This window comes from Crotalus tigris, unplaced genomic scaffold (assembly GCF_016545835.1).
Source record: "Crotalus tigris isolate CLP2741 ecotype Arizona unplaced genomic scaffold, ASM1654583v1 scf7180000017611.44802233496:7321179, whole genome shotgun sequence".
NCBI classification, from domain to species: domain Eukaryota; kingdom Metazoa; phylum Chordata; class Lepidosauria; order Squamata; family Viperidae; genus Crotalus; species Crotalus tigris.
Window position 1 is genome coordinate 1,458,615 of NW_024096511.1, and position 24,505 is coordinate 1,483,119.

The window sequence follows — 24,505 nt, forward strand, 5'->3', positions numbered from 1 at the left end:
GACATAAAAAGCTGGAGCTGATAAAGATTGGGTTCAGTAAGGACTGTTATGCTATGAAAGCAGAAGGGAAAACATAACCTTGAAAGAAGTAGAGATAAAAGAGGTTCATTACAAATCTGAATTAAGAAAGTTAAAAAAAGAAAAAGAAAAAAGAAAACATTACTTTAGGCTGTGATCTGTCAGAAAATAATTCAGGAAAAGAAAATCTCTATCAGAAAGGGAACAGAACTTTGGCCCTGGAAGAGATTAAGCAAATGTTGAGTTCTAAGCTAATGGCTTTTCTTCCCAACCATATCTGTATGAAAGGATTTAAATTCAACGCCCCTCTGACTAAACTGCTCTATGCAGGGCTTTTTTTTCTCTCATAGAACGCCCAGAACGGAGTTCCAGCATCTTTTTTGGATGGAACCTTGTAGGGTAAGCAAGGCGGGTTGTATGATGTGTGGGGTTTTTTTTTTAACAAAAAAAAGCTCTGGCTCTATATACATAACACATACAACCCTATTGGGCTGAAGTGGACTGCATCACTGTAGGATGTAAATTGAAGAATTTCCCTGTTCAGACAGTAAAGTCTTAACCATCAAAAATATGGAGGGGCAACAGCTGATATGTGAAGATATTTTTCTTCCCACATAACGATCTTTATCTGTACCACAATACAAAGATGTGATTATATTATCTGAAGCATAAATTTACCTATGCTGAGTACAGGATTGTATGTGACGGTATACTAAATTATGCCATTCCAAAACAAATAGAATATGAAAGTTTTGGATGCACTCCTGCGTTTTAGAAAAGGCATTAGAGACTTACACAGCATGAAGACAGTTGCTTTTCACTTTCATGTACCTGCCAGGTGTTACTGTTTTTCATTCATATAATGAATGAAAAACAGTAAAAAGAGGAGGACAGCAGCTTCCAGAAACACTTATAAAGCATCTTAGCCCAAAGTTATGGTCTGTAACATGAAGGTAGCTGATTAAGAAGTGAATGCATTGTCATATTCAGCAAGATAGAATCAAATAACACCACTCAGGCAACCATGTCCTCCTTAGGTCTCTAAAATTACTAAAAATTATTTAAAATACCTTTCAAAAATGAGGAAAAAAATTAAAAAAATCTACAGATAATTTACTACTTGTAAGAAATGTATGGCATTTTTACTGGGCGTGAGGATTTTCTGAGTCACATAATGTAGCATATATTATGCACTGTGATTGTGTAGTTAAGGCAATCTGAATCTAATAACCTCTGCATGACCTCTTATTATAGATAAATTTGATGGTTTTCCTGGGGCAGGGTGGAAGCAATTTCATTTGTCCAAATGCAACTCTTGCCAGAATTATACCTGCACTTTAAAGGGCTTTTGTGATCATTGGTAATCTCTTCTCTTTGGGCTAATAGGATTTCCCCAGTTTAAATGTTAGTGTGGGAGAAGAGAAATCATCTATGTCTATGAAAGATTATGGCCTTATACAATCTGACAGAAGAGAATATTTGTAGGTCAGAGTTGAACTGAACTTTGTGCTCAGTGGGCTTGGTGGTTTTCTTGCAAATGTTTCGTTACCAAGCTAGTTAACATCATCAGTGCACTGATATGTTAGGATGTCATCAGTGTATATGACGATAGTCTAACAGCATGTTAACCTACATTTCTGAATTATGTGCTACTTTTCTTTGGTACAAAAGCCTTGCTTATTTCATTGGTGTTCATGTGTGTGTAGGAAACACTCATGCTATACATGTTAACATAGACAGGAAGAGAAGAGGAAATGGTTAAAGATGAAACCTGGTCAGGAAAGAAAAAATAAAATGGGAAAAGAAATTCCAGCCATCCCAGCTATAAAAAATGTTGACTGGAAGAGTGCATAGGAAAAAAGAAAAAGCTGAAATTCAGTTATATAAGAATCTGCTAGAGGGGCAACAGCAGATAAAAAAAGAATGCGATATAAATACATTTAAAATTACATTCAGTTTTTCACACATACAAATCAACAGTAAAGAAGAGACTCAAAATAGCACTGAACACCATGCAAGAAAATGCAAAAGTATTAAACAGATGCAGGGATATTTGAATTTCACATGACTGGAAGGTATTTCAGTGGAAAGTTATTGATTTATTATTTCAATTAAAAAAAACCACCTGTACACAAATGTATCACACCACCACATATGTGCTGTAGAGCACACTGATTTGGTTTAAGAACAGGTCTACATATGAAATGGCTGGGCTCTAAAAAAATCAATCAAAGTGAAACAACTGCCATAAGTTTCAAATATTTCACCTTCTAAAGAATTAACCAGTTAATCAACTCCAGCATAAAGGAGAGATGCCTTTTTCAGTATTGAATATGGTATTAGATTAGAAACACGTTAAAATAGGCAAGAAAATGGTAAGTGAGCATCTGTCCACCCTAGATGAGTTCAAACCACCAGGACCAGATGGAGTACACCCCAAGGTTCTGAAGGAACTGGCAGATTTGATCTCAGAACCCCTGAACTATATTTTTCAAAGATCCTGGAGCACCGGAGAACTACCAGAGGACTGGGAAAGAGCTGATATAGTTCCCATCTTCAAAAAAAGGGGAAAAAAAGGGATCCAGGAAACTACAGACTTATCAGCCTAACCTCAATATCTGGAAAGACTCTGGAAAAGATAATTAAGCAATGAATCAACGAACACTTAGAGGCAAACAAACTCATAACCAAAAAGCAACATGGATTTGTCAAAAAAAGATCATGCCAGACAAATCTTCCTGCATTCTTTGACAAGGTGACAAAATTAGTGGACCAGAGGAATGCGGTGGATTTCATTTACCTGGACTTCAGAAAGGCATTTAATAAAGTAGACCACAACCTACTACTAGATAAGATAGAAAAATGTGGGTTAGACAGAATCATCACCAGATGGATTCATAACTGGCTGACCAACCACACTCAATGTGTAGTCCTCAAAGGAACTGCATCTGCATAGAGGGAAGAATGCAGTGGGGTACCCCAAAGTTATGTTTTAGGCCCAGTACTCTTCAACATCTTCATCAATGATTTGGAGGAAGGCATAGATGGGGAACTCATCAAATTTGCAAATGACACCAAGCTGGCAGGAATAGCCAATATTCCAGAAGATAGGCTCAAGATACAGAAGGATCTTGACAGACTTGAACAAAATAAAATTCAATGGTGAAAAAGTAAGGTTCTACACTTAGGCAAGAAAAAACAAATGCACAGGTATAGTATAGGTGGTACCTTGCTTAATAGTAGCAACTGTGAGAGGGATCTTGGAGTCCTAGTGGACAATCACTTAAATATGAGCCAGCAGTATGCTGCAGCTGCTAAAAAAGCCAACAAAGTGCTAGGCTGCATTAACAGAGGGATAGAATCAAGATCACGTGAAGTGTTAATACCACTTTACAATCCCTTGGTAAGGCCATACTTGGAATACTGGATCCAGTTTTGGTCACCACGATGTAAAAAAGATGTTGAGACTCTAGAAAGAGTACAGAGAAGAGCAACAAAGATGATCAGGGGACTGGAGGCTAAAACATAAAAGGAATGGTTGCTGGGATTGGGTATGTCTAGTCTAATGAAGAGAAGGACGAGGAGTGACATGATAGCAGTGTTCTAATATCTCAGAGACTGTCACATAGAAGAGGGAGTCAAACTATTCTCCAAAGCACCTTAGGGCAGCATAGGAAGAAAGGAACAATCTGCCTCCAGAAGTTGTGAATGCTCCACCACTGGAAGTTTTTAAGAAGAGACTGGACAGCCGTTTGTCTGAAATGGTATAGGGTTTCCTGCCTGAGCAAGGGGTTGGACTAGATGACCTCTAAGATCTCTTCCAACTTCTTCTTCGTCATCATCATCATCATTATTGCACAGTGAGTTTTCTTCCCTGCATTTTGGATTCCTCCCCTTCTCTTTGCCAATTAACGTACATATCCAATGATCAAGAAGATGCTGTAACATCTGGATTTTCCACAGCGTCTGTATTACCATTGCTACCTATTGGGAAAGCAAATTAGGCCATCTTTAATTCTGTTTATTCTCCCAAGTGCCTTCTGCTTTGGGAAATATGAAGGCAACAAGGTTCCTTATTTCCTAAGACTAAAAAAAAAATTATTCTTTCCCCAATCATCAGGACTGGGTCCTCTTTTATTTGGGAAACCCCAAACCTGTGCTGAATCTAGGACAGCTGTGCTAATCTTAGTATTATTCCCTTATCAATGAACCATCAGGACCATTTTATGTGATAGTGATTAAGGTGATGCAGGGGGGAAAAAGAGCTTTTTCTCTACATGCCACTTGTTTAAGTAGTTGCTACTTTTTCAAAGAGAACAATGTTTTACATGCCTCGCATTATTAAATGTTTCCTCTCATTATTAAACCGATGTACATTCAAAATGTTAATAACTCAGTTTCTGGCTTTTTAAACATTTTCTGTTGAACTTTTTAAATTTATTCCTGTTCTCTGACATAATCATTTAGAATTATATATTTGGAGGACTGTAGTGCCTATATACAAAGAGTGCCACATTGTGACAGCAAGAAGGAACAAGCAAGTTATAATGTCTGCTCACCCTACTCAAAATAAGCCATTGAGGCAGAGATTCTTGTGTTCAGACCCTTCACAGAGTGAAGAGAAATCAGAAGTGCACTTATGTTTGGAACAGGTTGCTCAAAAATTGAAAAGATCAGAAGTTCCTAGTTACCACCATTATTCTTCAGCTTAAGAAGCAAGGACATTCTGGCTTTCAGACAGCAAACTCTTCACATAATAGATTTTGTGTTTACTTGTATTCTAGACAGTATATGCACCAAGGGAAATAGCTAAACAACAGCTGGCATTTCAAGCTGTAATCAGACTCCTAAATTACTTGTTATACACCAACTTGTCCTCAAAGGCTGATGTGCTACACACTTTGCATTTAAATGACATCACAGCAAAATTTGATCCATAGCATTTCTTTCCTTAATAATTACAATTACATACGGTACATGCAATTAGGGCTCTGCCTGATATGACCCTTGATGTGACTGAATACAAGTTTTGTAAAAAAGAAGAAGAAAGAAAATAAAGAAATAAAAGGAAATATTCAAACTTGGTTACTTATCTACTTAACACAAAGACACACATTTAAACTAGAAGTATAAAATAGGTTTTTTTCCTTAATCAAACACAGCTCCACAAAAGAGAAATAACATGTATTTAGACAAATCAATCATATTCTACTTAAAGACTCTGTTTAGACTTATTTTCTTTGTACTAAAGCACACAAAAATTATTACTATGGACATCGACTCTTTTATCATTATTTGTTATGTTTCCTTTTTACATTAATTTAATAATTTTATGCATCAGGAATGTAGTAGAAGACACATTTCCCTTTTTTGAAAATTGTCTGAAACTTCTGTATTAACCCAAGAATTGCTTTAAGCATTTATTCAACATGCACTTAGTTGTACTATAATATTCCCCAATACTCTTTATGTCTTATGTAAGCAAACAACAACAACAACAAAAACAGAGATTTTGTGGCTGAAGTTTTACTTTTTCATACACCACTTTGAATTCCAAAATAAAGTAGTCTCTGGCCAAGGTTTTTCTGGCAACTATATCCAAAAAGAACATATCAATTGCAGCCCTTAGCTCATCACATCCTCATGCTATTTGTACAATGCCAAATGTTTTTCCAATTATTTTGTTGCCCTGATTGCCCATACTTCATAAGACACAGGTCAGAGTTGAAGAAAAAAAAAACAGTAAGGGTATTTGTTTTGGCAGGAAAATTCTGTAATCATATCTCTGCGTTTTATTCCATTCCAGATAATAGGTATTCTTGTGACTATGTTATTTTTTTTTCTTTTTTAAGACTGGATGCTTATGCAAAATGGATAGATAGTTTAAAATGTTGAAAGGGAATTGCTCTGCAGTTCTGGAAGCAATTTAACCAATAGATGCTTCTGTGTTGGAGCTCTGAAACTGTGATCCCACCTTACATAAGCCAACAGCTTGCCAATTAAAATGTGTAAAAGTACATACAATAACTGCACAACATTGAACAAAAGTAGAGAATTATTTTAGAATCTGGAAAAATGTGAAATGTATGCATAATTTTAGTATATATACTTGCTTTTCTACAAGGTACGCATCATTGTCTTGCCTGATGGCGTGAACCAAGTGTTATGATTTAGGCCAGTGGTGGCGAACCTATGGCACGGGTTCCAGAGGTGGCACTCGGAGCTCTCTCTATGGGCACACGTGCCGTTGCCCCAGCCTTGGCTCCCCCCGCGACCCCCTCCTCTCCAGCAGCCCCGAGAGTCACCCCCGAGCGTGGCCCACACGGAGCAGTGCAGCCAAGGACATGGCAGCCAGACAGCGTAGACAAGACTCTGCCCTCACACCCCATCATGCAGTTGATGCTGCAGGGCACGGGCAGAGGGTGTGGCCACCATAGCGCTGCTGGGCTGCCTGGACGATTTGTGGCAGGCCCTGGAGGCAGTGAGTGGTCCTGTGGGCAGGTGGGGTGGGGGATGGGGGGCAGAATGGGGGTGGGACAGGGGGTGGAGCAGGGGCAGGGCCAGTTTTTGGGCACTCGGTCTCTAAAAGGTTTGCCATCACTGATTTAGGCTTTCCCCCCTGACCTCCATATGCCTGTGACAGTGCCCCATAAAAGCAAACAAAGTTTTCAAAACAGAAGATCTTATTGGGCACTGCCAACATTTTAGTTCTTAGGTAAGACTCAATAGCAGTCAGATATTTGTGATGCAGAAGAATACAGTTTACAGTCAGTTTAGAAGATATAACATAGGCCTACCTATTCAAAAACATTTCAGTTATCTGCTGCTATAGCTATAAGCTAGGCAAGGGAATCAAAACTTCACTATTTTTTCTAATTCTGGTTCTTCTCTACCAAATAAAGAAAGAATCCTACTGTAATATAAACTAAGAATGTGATGCTGGGGGGATGATGGTCCTGTCTTCAAAACAATTGCCTGCTTTCTGACATCCTTTGATGTCATCCTTTTCCTGATGCAGTGATCAGGGGAAAAAAAAACTCCTCACTGTTGCACCTACTTTCCTGATTTCCTTTCCTGTCCCCTGCATACATTTAAAAGAAAAAAGTTAGTTACAATGATGTCTACTTTAGGAAAGCTAATTTATGAAAAATATTTGAAGCCATAAAGCTAGATCCAGAGATCCCTGTGCAGAAACCAATTCTTGACAAGATTAGGACAATGGAATTCTTCCATTTGTCATTGATTGGACTCTTGTTTATTAGAGGGGTGGACAGAGACACAGATTCAAAGGGGAACAGGTAATTCTGAGTCCTTATGTAGCACCTGCTGTTTAAAGAAACTGCACTTTTTCTGGGTTTGTGCTATTACTTCCACATGCCGTAAGAAAGAAAATGTTCGGTTTAAAAGGTGTTATGCGCAATAATAAAATAATATCAAGGAATTTAATTTATGTTAGATCAGAAGACTGATAATTTCCTGCAATATCTCTCTGAAATTCTAACAGACTATCTCAGTTCCCATTATTGTGAGGAATATAATATTTGCAGTTTCATATAATTCAGCTTTCAGATGGATTGGATTTCAACTTCCATAATCTTCCAGTCAGCTTAGTTAATTATCATGCTGCTATAGAGAGTAAGGCATATCGCTCTGATGGAAATATGCCACAACCGTTATTCAGATAAAAAGGGCGGGAACATTTTTAAGTCCAAAGCAATGAGACCCCATCAGAAGTGCTAATTCACTGGAATATAAGCGGGAGGAGGGGGAGGGGGAGAAGAAGGTACACCATAATCAGAATGTCAAGGTTCTGATACTATAACCAATCTTAATAAAAGCAGTTTTAGCCTTCCTGTGGAATTGATTTCTTGGTCTGTTGGGGTGACATGTTGGCTGACCTCTCATTTGACATGGTGGCTGGGAGACTGTGGGAGATAAAATCAAACATATTTTCCCTACGTTAGGGAAAAGATAAATTTAAAGCTTTCTATGGAAGATGTTAAAAACCTTCTTCTCTAAGGTTCTCAACTGAATTTCATACAAGCTACATCAGGGGTTCCCAACCAGGGGTGATCGCACCTCCTGGCAGTGTGAGACAATATTCCAGGAGGTGAGAAACCTTGGGTGTTCAAAATTATAGTGTATATGCATAATTTGTTGCCATTATTTCAAACTTTTGTAAGGGGTGCAAGAATATATCAGAAGCGTTCTTAGAGATGCGGGGTACAGAAAAGGTTGGGAACCGCTGACCTACATGAATGACAGTAAGATATACCTATTATATCTTGCAATGTTGCAAACTTCATTACCTGTCTACAAATTGAACACCGTTTTCCAGAGGGATCACCTAGTACTGGCTTTGACTCCACCAACCATATAGCCCCACGAAATCTTTGAGGACCGACCACTTGGTAGTACAAAAAGTTTTGTAACTCCCATCATCTCTTACCATGAACCAGATTGCGTGGGATTGCTTGTACTTTCAGTTCAGCAACACTTAAGAGGATCATCTGATCTACAAAAGGAAAAGTTAAGAGTGTGAAATGGCGAGGTAGAAAATAGGGTTTGCAGGAAACTGCATTAGTAGAATCTTTTGGGAGCCCTTGATTCAGATCTAAAGTACTGTTAGTTCAGGAAAGTAATATAAAGTAGCACCATTAGTGTAGAAAGCCAACAAAATGAATATTTATATATAGTTTACTCTTATTGGAATGATTGTAACACCGTGCCTAACACTGTTTTAAACAGCTGGAGAAAAGTCATATACCAACCAAGAATATTGCAGTTATAAAAGTTAGAGCATGACTGTTGTATAAGAGGGAGAGAGAAATTTAAATTGTGCTGCCTGGAACACGATGTTCTTTTACATGTTGTGGTTATTGTGCCCTCTTTAAAATGTCTTGTCATGTGGACAAGAAATAAGATATAATCAGATGCTCTGAAACTGTAGAGCAGATTTAACATCTCTCTTTTGTGTGAAAATCTATGGAAGGTGGGTGTCTTCATAATTGTGTTCTTTTAATAATAATTTAAATTATATTACAGCTGTCACAGATTGCTAAGAAAATCCTGTTCTCTCCTGGACTCTAATTACATTGCCTCTTATTTCTTTGACAAAAAAAAAATCATGCTTAAAAGGATCCTGTTCTATAAATTGTCTTTGTTACTAAAGAAAAAATAAGAGATAAAAGACAAGAAGTCAATAATGGAAGGATTACTTTGCTGCAAAAAGGATGGATGCTTATCTCCTGCTTAGACAAAATCCCACTGTCTATGAATATATCTTGTGCAATGAAAAAAAAATTAGGAGTAAAAGTTTGTTGGTGTGGGAAGTCACAAAGAAGTCAGGGAAGCAACAATTTGTACAAATTCATTTTAAAGAAACTCTTGTGTATTTTCTATTACTGGATCTGAGCAACTCCTCATGGAAGAAATATCAATATACTGTCCTTTTAGCAATGAAACGCACACCCCTTCACTGAACATACAATCAGTGCTTTTTTTCTAAAAAAAAAAAAAAAAAGGTGCTGGAACTCACACACATCATACAACTCACCTTGCCTACCCTGCAAGGTTCCATCCAAAAAAGGTGCCAGAACTCTGTTCTGGGCGTTCTATGACAAAAAATAGCCCTGCATACAATAGTGACCATTTCTTTTTAAAAATTATAATGCCATATTTTTCCCATAATATCCTAAAGCAGAGATGTACAAACGTTTAGCCCTTGGCCTAACTTCATACCTCCTTCAGACTAATTTTAAAGCATGTTGGAAATAAACAGTTAAGACTTCTGGCCATATCAGGCAGCCCATAGTTGAGAGGGAAACAAAAAAATGGAACTATAATATAAAGAAGAGAGGCACACAGAGTAAGCAAAAGAATGGATCCTTCCAGCACTTTGAACTCATTCTCAACAACTTGCATGTCATCCACCATGGATGGGACCACGTGGGATAATAGACTGGGAGCTGTTGTGGGAAGGGGAAACTGCTAGGTTTATATAAAGAACTACACAGAATGTCAAGATCAGTCATATGCCCTCTCCCATGTGTTTAGAGAGATTTAGGAATTTGGGTGTAGCAATTTTCTTTGATCTTTTACAAGGAATCGTTCATGACCATGCTTTACGCAATCTTTTATCGAACACATGAATTATTATTTTCCATTAAATATATCCTTAGGGATACTGCTCCATCTACACCCAGTCCCCCAGAAAGAGAAAATAATGGATCACAATGACCCTTAAAACTTTGTATATGAGACAATGACGCACAAAGAGATCTCTTGAAATGGTATTATTCAAATTATATACAAGTCCCCTTTTTCATAAAATGCAAGATTGGAAGGAAAGCCAGTTTGGTGTAGTTTTTAAGGCATCAGGCTAGAAAGTGGGAGGCCAATCAATTCTAGTCCCACCTTGGGTATGAAGCCAAATGGGTAAACATGGTGCAGCCATGGTAGCACAGTGGATAGAATGCACTATTGCAGGCTAACTCTCCCACAGTCTGGAGTTTGATCCTGACCGACTCAAGGTTGACTCAGGCTTCCATCCTTTCGAAGTGGGTAAAATGAAGACCCAGACTGTTGGGGACAATATGCTGACTCTATAAACTGCTTAGAGAGGGTTGTTAAGCACTATGAAGTAGTATATAAGTCTAAGTGCTATTGCTAACCTTGGGCCATTCACTTTGGCAAACCACTTCTGAAATACTTTGTGGGAAAACTGCAGGAACTTATTCAGGCAGTCTCTGAGAACTGGACATGATTCAATAGAAGAAGAAAAAAGATTGGAAGACAAATATTATCTTTCAAGAAATTTCTATAGTGTGTTTATGTAGTGCATAGCAGACATGTACAATGCTTTGGCCTTTGTATTTGACATGCTAGACCACATATCAACTACTGAATCGGCCAAAGTAATCCAAGTCAAGACTAGAGTACATAGTCTCTAGCTCTCCGCCTTTAACAAAAATTGGCTCTGATGATATATACTAGGACAACTTAAAGGGAAGAAATAAGAAAACAAGAGGAGGGGAAGTAGGAAAACTGATTATATTTAAAAGATGAAGTCCAGATCAACTATATATTTTTATATTTATATTTTCAAAAATGCTGGTTGAGTCATTGTTTGTCCATTTTTAGTTAAAAAAGTTTTGGAGCAATCTTGACCATCACCCCAAACCACTGCTGAATAAACTGAAGCTAGCTCAATAACTCTTTTCTCCTTCCACATTCCCTGTTAAGACTCTGGTGATGCAGGTATTCCTGACTTCAGGATCATGTCAGCTGATTTTGTTGTTGTCCTACTCTTTTTATAAAATCATGCTTACATAAAGAGACTATTTGGAAACTTAAATAATTTTTGGCTTGTTCTAAGGAGAACGTTGCCTAACTCCGATCCTGAAAAATTCCTTGCAGCCAAACATCACTACTTATAACTTCTGATTTAACAGTACCTTTAAGGTAACCTCCCCCTGCTTTCATTTACTCCCACAGCATATGCATTCTTTCTTATTTCAAAGGAATGCTTGCAATTTTGTGGTATTTTGCAAACCTTAATTAACGATCCACAAGATGTGTTGAAAACTAATGCCTAAGGTGTGACATAAATATTTGGTGGTAGATTTCCAGAAGTCTGGAAAAATATCCTCTTAAAAAAAACACTTAAGAATTGAGTCACTGGAGTCTGACCGGGAATTGCTGTTAGAAATAATTCCTCTAATACTTAATGAATGTCTGTCTACTGGAGAAGGCCCAATGTCTTCTGTGTACAAAGCAGGATGTTGGAGCTTCCTTTCATCTTGGAAAGATCTTCTGCTAAGTAGATGTTGTTTACCATAATCAGCCTGGTTTGTGACTAAGAAATCATTTACACTTGATGATTAACAGACTCTTTTTTTTGCCATTGGACAACTCTAAGTTACTCTTTATAAGCAGTGAGTTTTGTTCAGTAAAGAGAATGCTTGCTTGTTGTATAAATATTTATAGAAGTATATACCAAGAAGGTTAGATAAATAGAAGTATTAATGTAAGAGAAAATTAATCTTATTGTATATAATACAGATAGGGAAATTTGGAGAGAGGAGTTGCTCGGACATTACCCCTGAATTGTATCTGAAGAGGGATGAGAGGGAAGAAAGGAGAGGAGAGAGAAAAGAGTAAAGGAGGGGAGAAGGAAGTAGGAAGATTGGAGAAGAAGAGGAGAAGTGGGGAGAAAGGGGAGGAGAGTGGTGAAGGAAAGAGGAGAGGAAGAAGAGGGAAGTAGGAAAGGGAAGAATGGGAGAAAGAAGGTAGAGAAGAAGGAGTGTGGAGACAGTGAAAGGAAAAATTGGCGAGCAACACCAAAAGTCATGTGTATGTATTTATTTCATTTTATTAAAAGTATCTTATATATGAATGTAAAAAGAATGTACAGTATGTTAACATCTGATAAATATCAAGGTATATGTATGGGGGAGAGTTTGGAAAAATAAAAAATTATTAAAAAAAAGAAACATTTAAATATGTTCTTTATTTTCTCAAAATAAAGATTTACAAGTTAAAAAAAAGAATGCTTGCTCTTGCTCTTATAAATGCTCACAGATGTGACGTAGTTTAAGTATAACTTTAAGCTGAATTATTAAGGTTTGTACTATTTGCATTTTGTGATTTTATTATCCACTTTTCAGTTTGTTCCAAGCTTCTCTCTGTGTGTAAGCACATACTTGCTATCAGAAGATAACAACTGATGAACAAAATCTAGTCCCATATAGAAATCATGATATTATCAGTTTATAAAGCAATGCCACAATCCATTAAAGCCTACCCTATTTAAAATCACTTGCTAGTAACATTAAATTGAGCCAAAAGCTTTGGTAAAAGAGATAATCCAGTCATGTCAAAGGGATAATTTACTACTTCTAGCTCATTCTGAAGTTAAACTGCAGCAAAAAGCCTATCAAAAGTATACACTTCCATATGGATTGGAATTGTAACATATTATGTTGTCATGGCAGTTATTAAGTCCTTAGCTGGTCCTCTCTGTCCATTCCATTGCTATGTAAGAGCTACTATTTGTCTTCAAGAGCCATTATATCTAGATACACATAACAACAGAGACTAGGTTTAGCGTCGTGGTTAAGGCATCATGTTAGAAACCAGCAGATTGTGAGTTCCAGTCTCACCTGGGTCAAGAGCTAGGTGACCTTGGGCCAGTCCCTCTATCTCAGCCTAGGAAGGAGATAAGAGAAAACCACTTTTGAAATCTCAAGAAAATTGCAGGGTTTTGTTCAGACAAGTTGCCAGGAGTCAAAACTGCCTTGAAAGTACACTCATACAGAATAGAGACTGCAGACTGAGTAACACAACAACCCTGTTCTATTTTTCTAGCCCAAAACAACGAATAATGCTTCAAAACTGCCTCGCAGATTGTTAAGTCTAGCTGGAGGTAGAAAATTTGACAATTCAGTTTATATACATTACATATCACTTGATTCCCCTGCTGATGCTAATGTTGCTCTGAATTAGAGCAATTTGTCCCAGTCTGCCTAGTCGGGTCTGAGTAATATATATATTACTTCGTGCTCAAAGCACGAAGCTGAAAACACCAGCCTGAAGATGACGAATGGGACTTCGTTGAAACGTCGCCAAGACACTTCCAATTTTATGCGGGAGAAAACCCGAACAACCAAAGACCTACATACAAATACCCGCGAAAACCTCAGAAAACATCTGATTGTCAAAAACAAACCAATCAAAGAGAGCAACCTGACATAACTGCTTGGAATTGGAAAGAGAAATAGCTTTCAACTCTCTGAAGCTCTTTCTATCCTGGTTCATTTTTATGTTACACAATATGGTATAAGGAATGTATCGAAGACTGGAAATCTAGCAGAGAAAGGAAACCTCAATTGTTCCTGAAAGCATGACACAGAGATCAAACTAACAGATCTACAGAAGTCAAATGAAAAGTATAAAGCAAAAAAAAAAATAGGACTAAGAAGATAACATCTAAATATAAGTCAGTTGATGAATTATTCTGCTCTAATAAAGTAGGAAAACAGAGAAATATTAAAAGATAAGCCAACATTTAACCTGCCAAAATTCTTTGTTAAGGATATAAGTTTTGCTTCAAACTGCATTCTGATGGGAAATATTTGAAACGTTTGAAATGTTTGAGACCTGAAAACAATGTGAAATTACAGCAAGCCCCTTGCTACCTTTTTTGTAACTGAGGGTGACAGATTTTGTTTAATGAAACCAGCTACCCAGCTCACAGGAGGAAAAAAAGATCCAAGGGATGATTTTAAAACATTCTCAAAATATTAAATCCTTGTAGGAAATAGTTGAAATAGAAGCAGAAAATCAGAATGCCTCTGCTCTTCTCAATCAAAGTTTTTTTTCTCATTTCTTTAAGTAAATACTTAGATGTTCAGCTAATCAACTGGACAAAATAATTTCAACTGTATTCTTTTCGATTAACATTGTCTAACTTGAACAGAAGTGAATCGGGTTGAAAGTGTATTTGCTGTGCTATTTATTTCCTTTCCTATATGATCATTCATCATCGTCAACATCATGGCCAATTTTACAGTAGTTGGGCAGTGGATGCTCAGAATAAGCAACCATCTCAGTACTTAGCAAGTTCAGGCCTTATATTTGGTATGCTTTTTAACTACATCAAAACACTGCTGTCTTCTACTCTTGCATAAAGAAGGAAAATATCCTAACAAAACAGCAAAAGACCACTAAAAGTAAAGGAAAATATAGTATTTGCCCTCAGCTCCACAACTAGCAAACAAAACCCTTCTGAAATCTCATCAACAGAACCAAACACTGAGCAAAGCTCAGCAACAGCTCCATCAGGTCCCCACGTACAGGTCAGAAAAGGTACACAAAGGGTACACAAATCAACACAGAACTCATCACATTTTTAAATACATCCTTTAGAGTCAACAAGCTATAAGAGCAAAATAGAGGGCACAACCCCAAAGTTTAACAAACCAACCAAATGCAGAGTGTTTAATTTAAAAAACAGCACAACCTAAAAGCTACACAAAGCAAAAAAGCATGAAATCAAAGGACTTCTCCAAAGTTTCAAACTACAGCTCCAACTGACAAACTTTAAATGGAATCTGAATATTCAACATTGAACTAATATGCCTTACATTCACAGCTCTACAGTGTTAGCAGGAATTGTGTATAAAGCACCACAGTTTGTGCATACACAGGCATCTTTTATCCTCTCACTTCTTTTGCAGGCATGAAACATAGTGCACTATGCACACAATGTACTTAACCCATCCATATTAGTGGCAAATGTGAATGCTAATTTCATAGAAGCTGAATACCTTTTATATCAAGGAAAAATTTAGCCTTGCTAAAAGTGTTCTATATCTTGTTTTTTATCTATTCCTTTCTCAAGATTTCATGTATTGGCTAGCTATCATTACTTTGTATCAGTTACCAAATGGTTCAGATGTATAGTACTTTCTATTCCACCCTTGTAAAAGCAATAAACAAAAACTAAACATTATTTCAGTTGCACCATCTAGAGGCTACATGCATTTACAGTGGTACCTTGGTACTCAACTGCTTTGAAACTCATCAAATTTGGTACTCAACACATTTTGACATGAAAATTTTGTCCCAGTACTCATCATTTGTTTGGTACTCAATGCATAAATTAGAACTTGTCAGTGTTGGCTGCCTTGTGACTCACTGCATTATTCCTTATAGTTACATTTTTATTTGATACTCATAGCTAATTAACAATGACTACCAAGGTAGCACTGTATATGAAGAAGCAAAGGCATAGTTGCAATGGCACCCTAAGACACTGACTGAAAAAAATTGTCTTTGGTGAACTTCATTGATTAAGAAGAGGAATGGAAATATCATAATATCATCAAAATATTCTTGTTCCCTTCCTCCCAATAGACCAGAGGTCCCCAACCTTTTGGGCACCAGGGACCAGTTCCGTGGAGAAAGGTGCTTCCACGGACTGGAGAGTATGTGGTTTTGTGTGCTACCTGCATCCCATGGATGGGGCTTTGCTTGTTTGTGCAGACCGGTTGCTGGCATGCTGCGGCCCAGTACCAGTCCATGGACTGGGGGTTGGGGACTCCTGCAATAGACCCTTCAGCAATTAATTTAAAAACCTATACATTACTATATATTTCTGATATCAGAAGCTTTTTTACAGCTATTCCCAAATTACAGATCTCAGCAGTAAGTGACATGGATCTTTCATGCAATACTGAAAGCCTTAATTAATTTCAGTAACTTTAAATACAAATTAATAAACAATGTTCTCAGATCACTTAATTCATATGTATCAAGCAATGCTAACACTCTTGTGCAGTATTTTATGATGATTCATCAATCACATTTGATAGTTTACTCAAAGTGAGCGACTTCGTATTATATAGGTGGAAATAAAAATTGAATTTTCAAACAATATTTGTATATTAGATTCTGTAGTTTGATTACTTGTAGATTTTTCCTATTTGGTTTTAATGACGCATGCTGATCACGAAATTGTACATACTGTGTGCTTCCGCATACAAGAGTACGTGACAGGCTATCTAAATATAGTGGATACACTTCCCATCAATGTTGTAGTAATTTGACCTTTCCCAAACCATGTAATTTCACCATAAGCAAAGCCAGATGAAAGAATATTTCTAGGGACACAGAGCCTACAGAAATATTAGTAAAAGACTTGTGAGGTCTGGGTAGTAAACATGGTCAAGAAACATGAGGACAAAGTTAAGCAGTGGCTGTTCTGCCCGCTTTGTTACCTAACTTTCAGCAAATAACTAGGAAGTCTTTATCCTGCTTCATTGGCCATACTGGTTAGGGTCTTCACTTAATGTTTTTTGGGTGTCAAGAGCTAGAGTAGGCAGGGTGATGATGCCAAGTGATGAGACCAAGATCTTCTGTGCCTGATTCCCATGACTGGGTGATGCTTTAGCATTCTCTTCTCTTTGGGCTTTGACTACATTTTTTTGAATTGTTTCCTGGAACAAAAACAGCCAGAAATTATGTCAACATATTCAAGAACTTTGGTCAGAGGATTCTCCAAAAATATACACAAAAAGGTCTGAAAGTTGCTTGTATCCTTGGAATTCCAACTTGTCCTTCCTTGCTGTAGAACACGCCTAAGGTCAGAACGCATCCTTAAGTGATCCTTGATCCTCCTTGTTCAGTCATTTGAAAAAAGTTACATTTTTTTGTGTTTCAATTTTATGGAACATTCATGCAGTGAAGTTTTTAAAAGATTTATGAGAAAAAAGGGAGAGACTAAGACAGATATGTCAAACTCGCAATGTCACGTGACGTGTGCAACGTATCGGGCTGGTTTTGCCATTGCCAGCAATGGGGTGGGCACGGCTTTCATGTAATGCGTCCAGCCCACGGACTGGCAGTTTGACACCCCTGGACTAAGTTATATCACTTCCTGATGGCATCTTAAAAGCGATGTGGAAAGTAGACATTTCTGCATTGTTACTATATACTGTATATAATAGTACTTTAAATGATTGTGCATGTCCCTGTGTTGTAGATACATAAGTCTAATAATTAAATAGAAAGGCAAGAGAGAATGAGAAAAATGGGCAACAGTTATGAAAACAGGAAGACTATAATAATCACTGAGTCTAGGACAAATATACCAGATTTAAACAAATCAATGAACAAATTTTATTTTCTGTGTTTAAAAACACTGAATGTCAGCTGAAATAATGGATGCAATCTAAGATCAATTAAAAAAAGAATTTTACTTAGCATTTTCCTTTTTTGCCCAGTTTTTGATTTTTTTATATTTCAGGTTTTTTTCCATTTTCATATATGCATGATTTTAAAAAAATAAATGAACTAATATCTATAGCTCTATAGGCATTTTTCCTTGTATATGAATTATATGGAAGCAGTTTTCAACAGATTACATTTTGAACTGAATTGAGCTATGATTTTCATTTTAAATGTAATTTGTTTCCAAATTTGTATTATAGTTTGATAAACTGCAAATACAACATATAGAGATGTATATAGATTCGAGAGGTATTATTTTAATTGGTTTGCATTAAATATAAGCTTAATGGATTCTGCCTTCCAGCCCCAATTCAGTTTAGTGGAATTCTACCTTATTAGTATCCAATCACCTATATTTTGAAATGTGAGTTCTCTTTTTTGGGGGTATGGCTGGACTTAGTTCTCAGATTCTCCAGTCAATAATTTTATTAGTCAGTTCTTTAAAGCCTGTGAACTTGTTTATGAATCTTATTCTTCTGGTGAATTGAGAGATTTATTGGTCCTTGGATATCCTCCACTAAAGGATTATTAATAAGATTTTTCATTTTAATTCAGCCATTCACTTTTGCATCACAGAAAATTATTTAAGATGTGCAATAAGAAATGGAGAATAGCAGTTACGAACATTGCACATTTAAAGGGCTAGATCTGGAATCAGTCTACAACAGAGGAAGAACACCAGAATTTTTCAAGTGAAACACAGTTGAAGAAATATTTTCAACAATAGCGAGGCAGCTGGATTAGATGACACATTTGAATCATTTTAGATAGTTGATTTGATCAATATGTGAATAATAATAATAATAATAATAATAATAATAAAAGTTGGAAGTTAAGATTACACTTAAGAAAGGATTTGAAAAGGAATGAATTTATACACAAGTCCAAGTGATTCTTAACCTGTCCTGATATTTGTAAATTCTAATCAGGAAATTATGATAAAATCATATTTATTGAAAGCATCTGATAATTCTTGAATAGTTAGAACTGTTCCTGTGTACTCTATAGTAAACATTCATCTACCTTTTGGACATAAAAAAAAAAAAAATCTTGAAATATCTCTGTGACCAGAGTTATTTGATGGCTTTGGAATTTACTAATATGTTTACTTTTTTCTAATAACCCAACAACTTTTTCCAATTTTCCAATAACCCTTTTAGCATCTTAGGAAATAAAAAGTTACTATTTAGTAAGTACCATACTTCCTCATACTGCACCTCCTGTTCATTGGAATATACTTTTCTGGCAAGCGTAAAAGAGCCATTAGAGGCCCCAGAGAGAATGCTGTTCTATTGAATTAACAGGAAGAGATGGCAATATTATTTTTCCTGCCCTGGTAGTTCTCCCCATATTTTCCAGTATCACTTGCCCACAAAATGTGGTTGATGGAGGATTGCTTAATGCCTTTCTAACTGAGGTCTATTCCGCAGAACTTTCAACTACTAATTGCCCTGCAAAACTTTTAACATCTCGTTTGGTTTTCCTTGTCCCCTCCCTACCCAAATTATTTTAGAAATCATATACAGCTTGCTCTCCCTTTCTAACCTTCTAATTTAGCATCATTTTAATATAAATTGTTTCCAGATTGCAAATGCACATGGTATTTCCCCCCCCCCTCTGGAGCTTGACATTTTTCTATCCTTTATCGCCTGTCTCTGTGCTTGTGGTTGTGTATGTGTGTGTGTGTGTGCACCTACAGACACATATATCATTTCCTCCATTGCTATTCCACTCCATGCTGATTACTAATGTGAAAGTCCAGCTGCTTGGCTAAGGCTCTCCAGCTAGTCATTTCTTCCACATTCAACATTATCATGTGAAACAGTAATGTCTTTCCAAAGCGACAGCTACACTCCTAATGTCATCTTATATTTTTCAAAGATATTCTTCCTATGTGGTTGAAAAGCACAGCAACTTTTATGTTGCTCTTCAATCTTCCTGCAATCAGTTCCGAAGGGACTTCTGGATGCCCTATTCAAAAAGCAAGTCATTTTCCTTACTCTCTCAGCAAAAAACTTCCTTTCTGACTGCAAACCTACGGTCCAATCACCATGATATTTCCTGGCTGTAACTTCATGTTGATTGCCTCCTTATAATTCCTTTTGGAATGCTTTGTACTTAGACACTTTGTAAATACTGCAAAAATATTATTAAACAATAAATAGGAGAGCACAGAATCAAAAGTAGCAGATTCTGGATTAATTCCTGAAAAAATTCATAAGAACCTAATATTCTTGGTTAATGTGTAGAAACAAACACACACAAAAAGCCAAGTCTCAGTATTGCTATTCAGTAAAATATTCCAAAAGCATTTCCAAGAATGTATATACAGCCATATAACTTCTACAAATTGAAAAAAAGGACATTGTCAAAGTCACTAGGGCAGGAACAAATTGGGAAGACAGCTGTGCAGGGTAACTTGTGATGTTTTTTGTGGTTGCTGTTTCTCTCTCTTTTCCTGTGGCCTCTGCAGTGCAAGAGCATTCCTAGGTACAGGTTCAGTTCAATTCATGCAAATTAATTCACTGGGCAATGATGTCACTGGGTACTTATCAAAGAGTTAGAGGAAGTATAACTCTCTTCTGCTCCATTGTATTGCAAGAAGCAGTCGGTGGGGTCAGTGAAGAGATGGGATGCTCCACTCACCTGATGGAATGGCAGGAATTAATAAAAGCTCTAAAACTGCAAAGACTCAATCCCAAGAGGTGCCATCAGGGGACAGGCAATGCACTTGCACTATTTTATGGCGGAAGGAAAAGGGGGTATGCTTTTTAATGAGAAACTGAGGGGAAAACTCTGCCCTCCATTGACCAATAGCTGAGCATGGAGTGATGGAAGTACCCCTACTGTCCCTATCAGTTAGAAAGGTTTTGATTGGCTGACACATTTCTGGATGCAGTTCAGATTCCACCTAGATATCTTTGACGGATTACAAGTATGCTCTATGTCAGAGATTCCCAACCGTGGGTGCCCACATCCCCTGGGAGTATGAGACGTTATTCCAGGGGATGCAAAAACTTGGGTTTTCAAAATTATAGTGTATATGCATAATTCGTTGCCGTTATTTTGAACTTTTGTAAGGGGTGCAAGAATATATCAGAAGTGGTGCGGGGTATAGAAAAGGTTGGGAACCACTGTTCTATGTATATTGCAGTTAAATTTATTCACGTTAGGAAAGGAACAAAATGGACTCACTTTGTATTTGGAGACGAACCTATACAATTTCATAATTTCTGAGCCATTGTGCAATTAAAAAATTATCCTACAGTATTTGTATTTTTCTGAATATCGTGGTGTGGTTTCTCCATCAGAAATAATTACATTAGGGAAAAAGCATATACTTATTAGTGGAACTAACAGATATGGATATATTTTTCACACTGGTCCAAATTCTTAAAATGTACATTTTAGAAATATATACCTGAAAATATGCTACCTTGTAAAAATGTAACTACTGTGTAAAAATGTGACTAACTTTTAAAAATTGTAATAGAACAACATAAAATATGAAGAGATGAGGACAAAATAGATTTATTTCTTTCATTTGTTTTTATATTGGTAATGAAATAGCCAAGGGTTTTATGATCTTGGCAAGGGTAAGTTAATATTCAATACAGAGTACATGTAGTGGATACCTATTATGCTATAAAAGCAGCACTCATACAACTTTGTACACAGTGCTGGTTCTTATCTAAAACCAAACTCAGCAGACTTAATAAAAAATGCTATGAATTGAATCTTGAAGTCAGTTATACCTATAACATTAATAGAGTAAGAAAATGAATATTAGTTTTGTGATATAACTTTGCTGACTAATAAAGTAAATACATCTATTTTATACTTTCTCATCTAAAATGTAGACTAAATTAACACTTTTGGAAATAGTTAGAATGCATTTTCCTTAATTATACAGATTCATTTCACTTTTTAAATATTTCTGATTTTTTTCTTTTTTTTCCTCTCTGTATTAAATAGTAATCTAAAATAAATAAAGCACCACGGAAAGGAAAACATTTTAGAAAAACCATTGTAGATATTTATCTAGGCAAATATAGAAATCACTTTTTGTAAATCAATTCCCATTGATTTAGAAAAGGTGATTTTTATTCCAAAGTATTTGTTTGGACATAATTTACAATCAAACATGTATAAACAAGTCACTAAAAAACTGAATGTAATCTAGGAAATGTTGATTATTCTATAGTAATTGCAACAGAAAGAAGTTAAACACATACTTGTTATATTGTTACTAGAGATTTGATTAATTTGATCCCATTATATTTCCTATTTAATCCCCCAATTACTAAATTTTCGTTTGCTCATTAACTTTGTTGTTTCTGGAGCTCATTAAGATTTTGATTGGAGGGAACAAACTTCCAATACTGGGAAATAATCATCAAAGCTGATTCTGTTACCTTTAGGATTTAGGACATTTGTAGCTCTTAATATGCTATCCAAAATTTATGCAACAATCTCTTAACATGTTAATTAACAGCACAACAGTATGCATTTTCACTGAGAAGAAATCTTGTTACATGCATTAGGGAGTATTTTAAGGAAAGTGGCATAAGATAAAAGTTTTATGAGAACACAAAACACCGATTCTTCATGGATGGCTGCAGCTAGGAAGTTGACTTTGAATGCTGTCTGATATAATTTAAGTAAATATGGTAAACCCACAACACAGCCTTCAAGGCTTTTATCCCCTAATGGAGAATGAATACACGGAGTTCATCTACATCACTTGCTTAAGCAGTAAACAATCAAATATACCAGAGGTATTTTGAGGGGCAAGCCAAGACTATTAGAGCCATGCTAATATCATTTTGATTGCATATTTTAATCTTACCTGATAAAACATTAGTACTCCCTCCACTTTCCCGAACTTCTCTCCTCTTTGCCTCCGTAAGCTCATTTTTGGATTTCCAGATCAGCTTTATGATTCTGAACTTCTCAGACAAACCCCAAGACAAAATTCCCTGTTGGCAGACTGGCAGGCTCTCGGCAGTCAAGGGCATCCGATCTTCCTCAGTCCCCCACTGCCTACTCTTATCCAGCACACTGAAAAACCTATTCAGCACAGGCATTCTCAAAAAGACGGATGCTGCTTCTTCAGAAGATGAGAATGCCTTTAAATTCCAGGAGGAGTAGAAGCACCAAACATCCTTGAACCAGCTGTCTCTAGCAGTTTCTCTAAACTTACAGCAGTCTTGTTGCTCCCAAAGTCGAATCAACAAATTCTGCTTGAAATTTATCTTTCAAAGTCTCCAAGTCGTGACTGTTCCAAAGCTGTGCCTTCTCAATTGCGTGCAAATGTTCCCTTTCCTGCCCTCTAAGGATTTGAGTTAACTGTGTTTGATTAACCCCAGCCTACAGCTAGTCTCAGAAGAAGAAAAATCCAAACTGGAGGAATGTTTTCTTTTGCTTGTGTTCACTTCCCTGGCTCTGCCCCCATGATAGCTAAGGCTACCAGGCAAATGCAATTACACCCACAGGGGAGTTTTTATTTACCAGCCCTGTGATAATTAGCATACGGATGTGAGCAGCTGTTGGTTTTAGGAACTGGAGTTTTGCCAACTTCTGCTGTGTAATTTTTTGGGGGGTGGGAGAGAGGGGTAGAGAATTTTAAGCCATCCAGCAACACCAGCTTAAATTTATCACATTTTGGCTTCACAAATTCTTACCGCAATTTCACAAAACATCTACTACCTGCTCCAGGATGGGAATATTAAGGTAGCTGTATTTGAATTTCTGCACAAAGCCAATACAATTATAAAAAATCTCCATCCCGCCGCCCTCTTTTTCTCTCTTCCTAGTTTTGTTTGGTTTTCTATCTCAACATATCTGAAGTGCAGAGGATTAATCAAGCTAGTTGGTAACCTCAACTGCTCTTCAGCTGGACAGGAAATAACGCTGATTCACATTCCAGAATGAACTGTGAATGAAATGAATCAGGAGAGCCACAGGATTCAGGAACGGTACAATATCCAACAAACAGTTTTGGATTTGTTTTGAACTTAAAGTTCCATTTCTAAAAGGGGGAAAAAAATTAAAACCAAGGCAAATTGTGAAGGAGTCTAGGTTAACTGGCAGGTGAAAAATCACACCTTCCAGTAAGATCTTATTGAAAAACTAAAAGAAAAGAACAAGAAAAATATGCCTTCTCAATGCTGAAGTTTTCCTGAACAGAAGCAAATTCAGGTAAGGATTTTTATTCATGCAGCTTTGCCGCCATTTTCTTAAAACAGAATTGTTGTGTCCTGAGCCGGCAAAAGCAGGCTCGGGACATTGCTGCGGTCCCGGGGTTTCTGCAAGCTGCCTGGGACCAGACTGAGAGGCACCAGCCTTGCGCACATGTGCAAGGCGCAAAAGCGCGCCATTAACTGTTGCTGTTTTGTCCAAGGATCCGGACACTTAAAGGAGGCCTGCGAGCCTCGCTGTTGTTGTTGGAGTAAGCAGAAGGAGGAATAAAGAGTTATTGATTCTACCATGTGCGATCTTCATTTGCCACCGAATGAAGGACTCAACAAGAATCATCCAACTTCTGGCCCATAAAAATAAAACATTCTATCATACCAAGTGAACTGTTCACATTAAATCTTGAAATGATTCCAACTGGATATAAGTCTAGTTGAAACAACTTCTCCTATCAAGTCATAAAGAATAATTTTCAACTTGTCCAGCCTGAAGCATG

General features: G+C 36.9%; 1 protein-coding gene across 7 annotated transcripts in view; it reads right to left on the minus strand.

Annotated features, from left to right (window-relative positions):
* PDE7B (phosphodiesterase 7B) overlaps nucleotides 1-24,505 on the minus strand; it is a 184,195-nt gene that overhangs the window by 47,884 nt on the left and 111,806 nt on the right. For 2 of the 7 annotated variants that reach the window (XM_039323462.1, XM_039323451.1), the window contains exon 3: nucleotides 8,468-8,533. The exons of 2 other annotated variants lie outside the window; for them this stretch is intronic. In XM_039323462.1, coding sequence (XP_039179396.1) covers nucleotides 8,468-8,533 — 66 coding nt within the window. Of the gene's footprint in view, nucleotides 1-8,467; nucleotides 8,534-13,181; nucleotides 13,652-22,660; nucleotides 23,329-24,505 lie in introns of those variants that run through there. 3 more of the 7 variants (XM_039323431.1, XM_039323467.1, XM_039323442.1) reach the window with 3 other exon arrangements.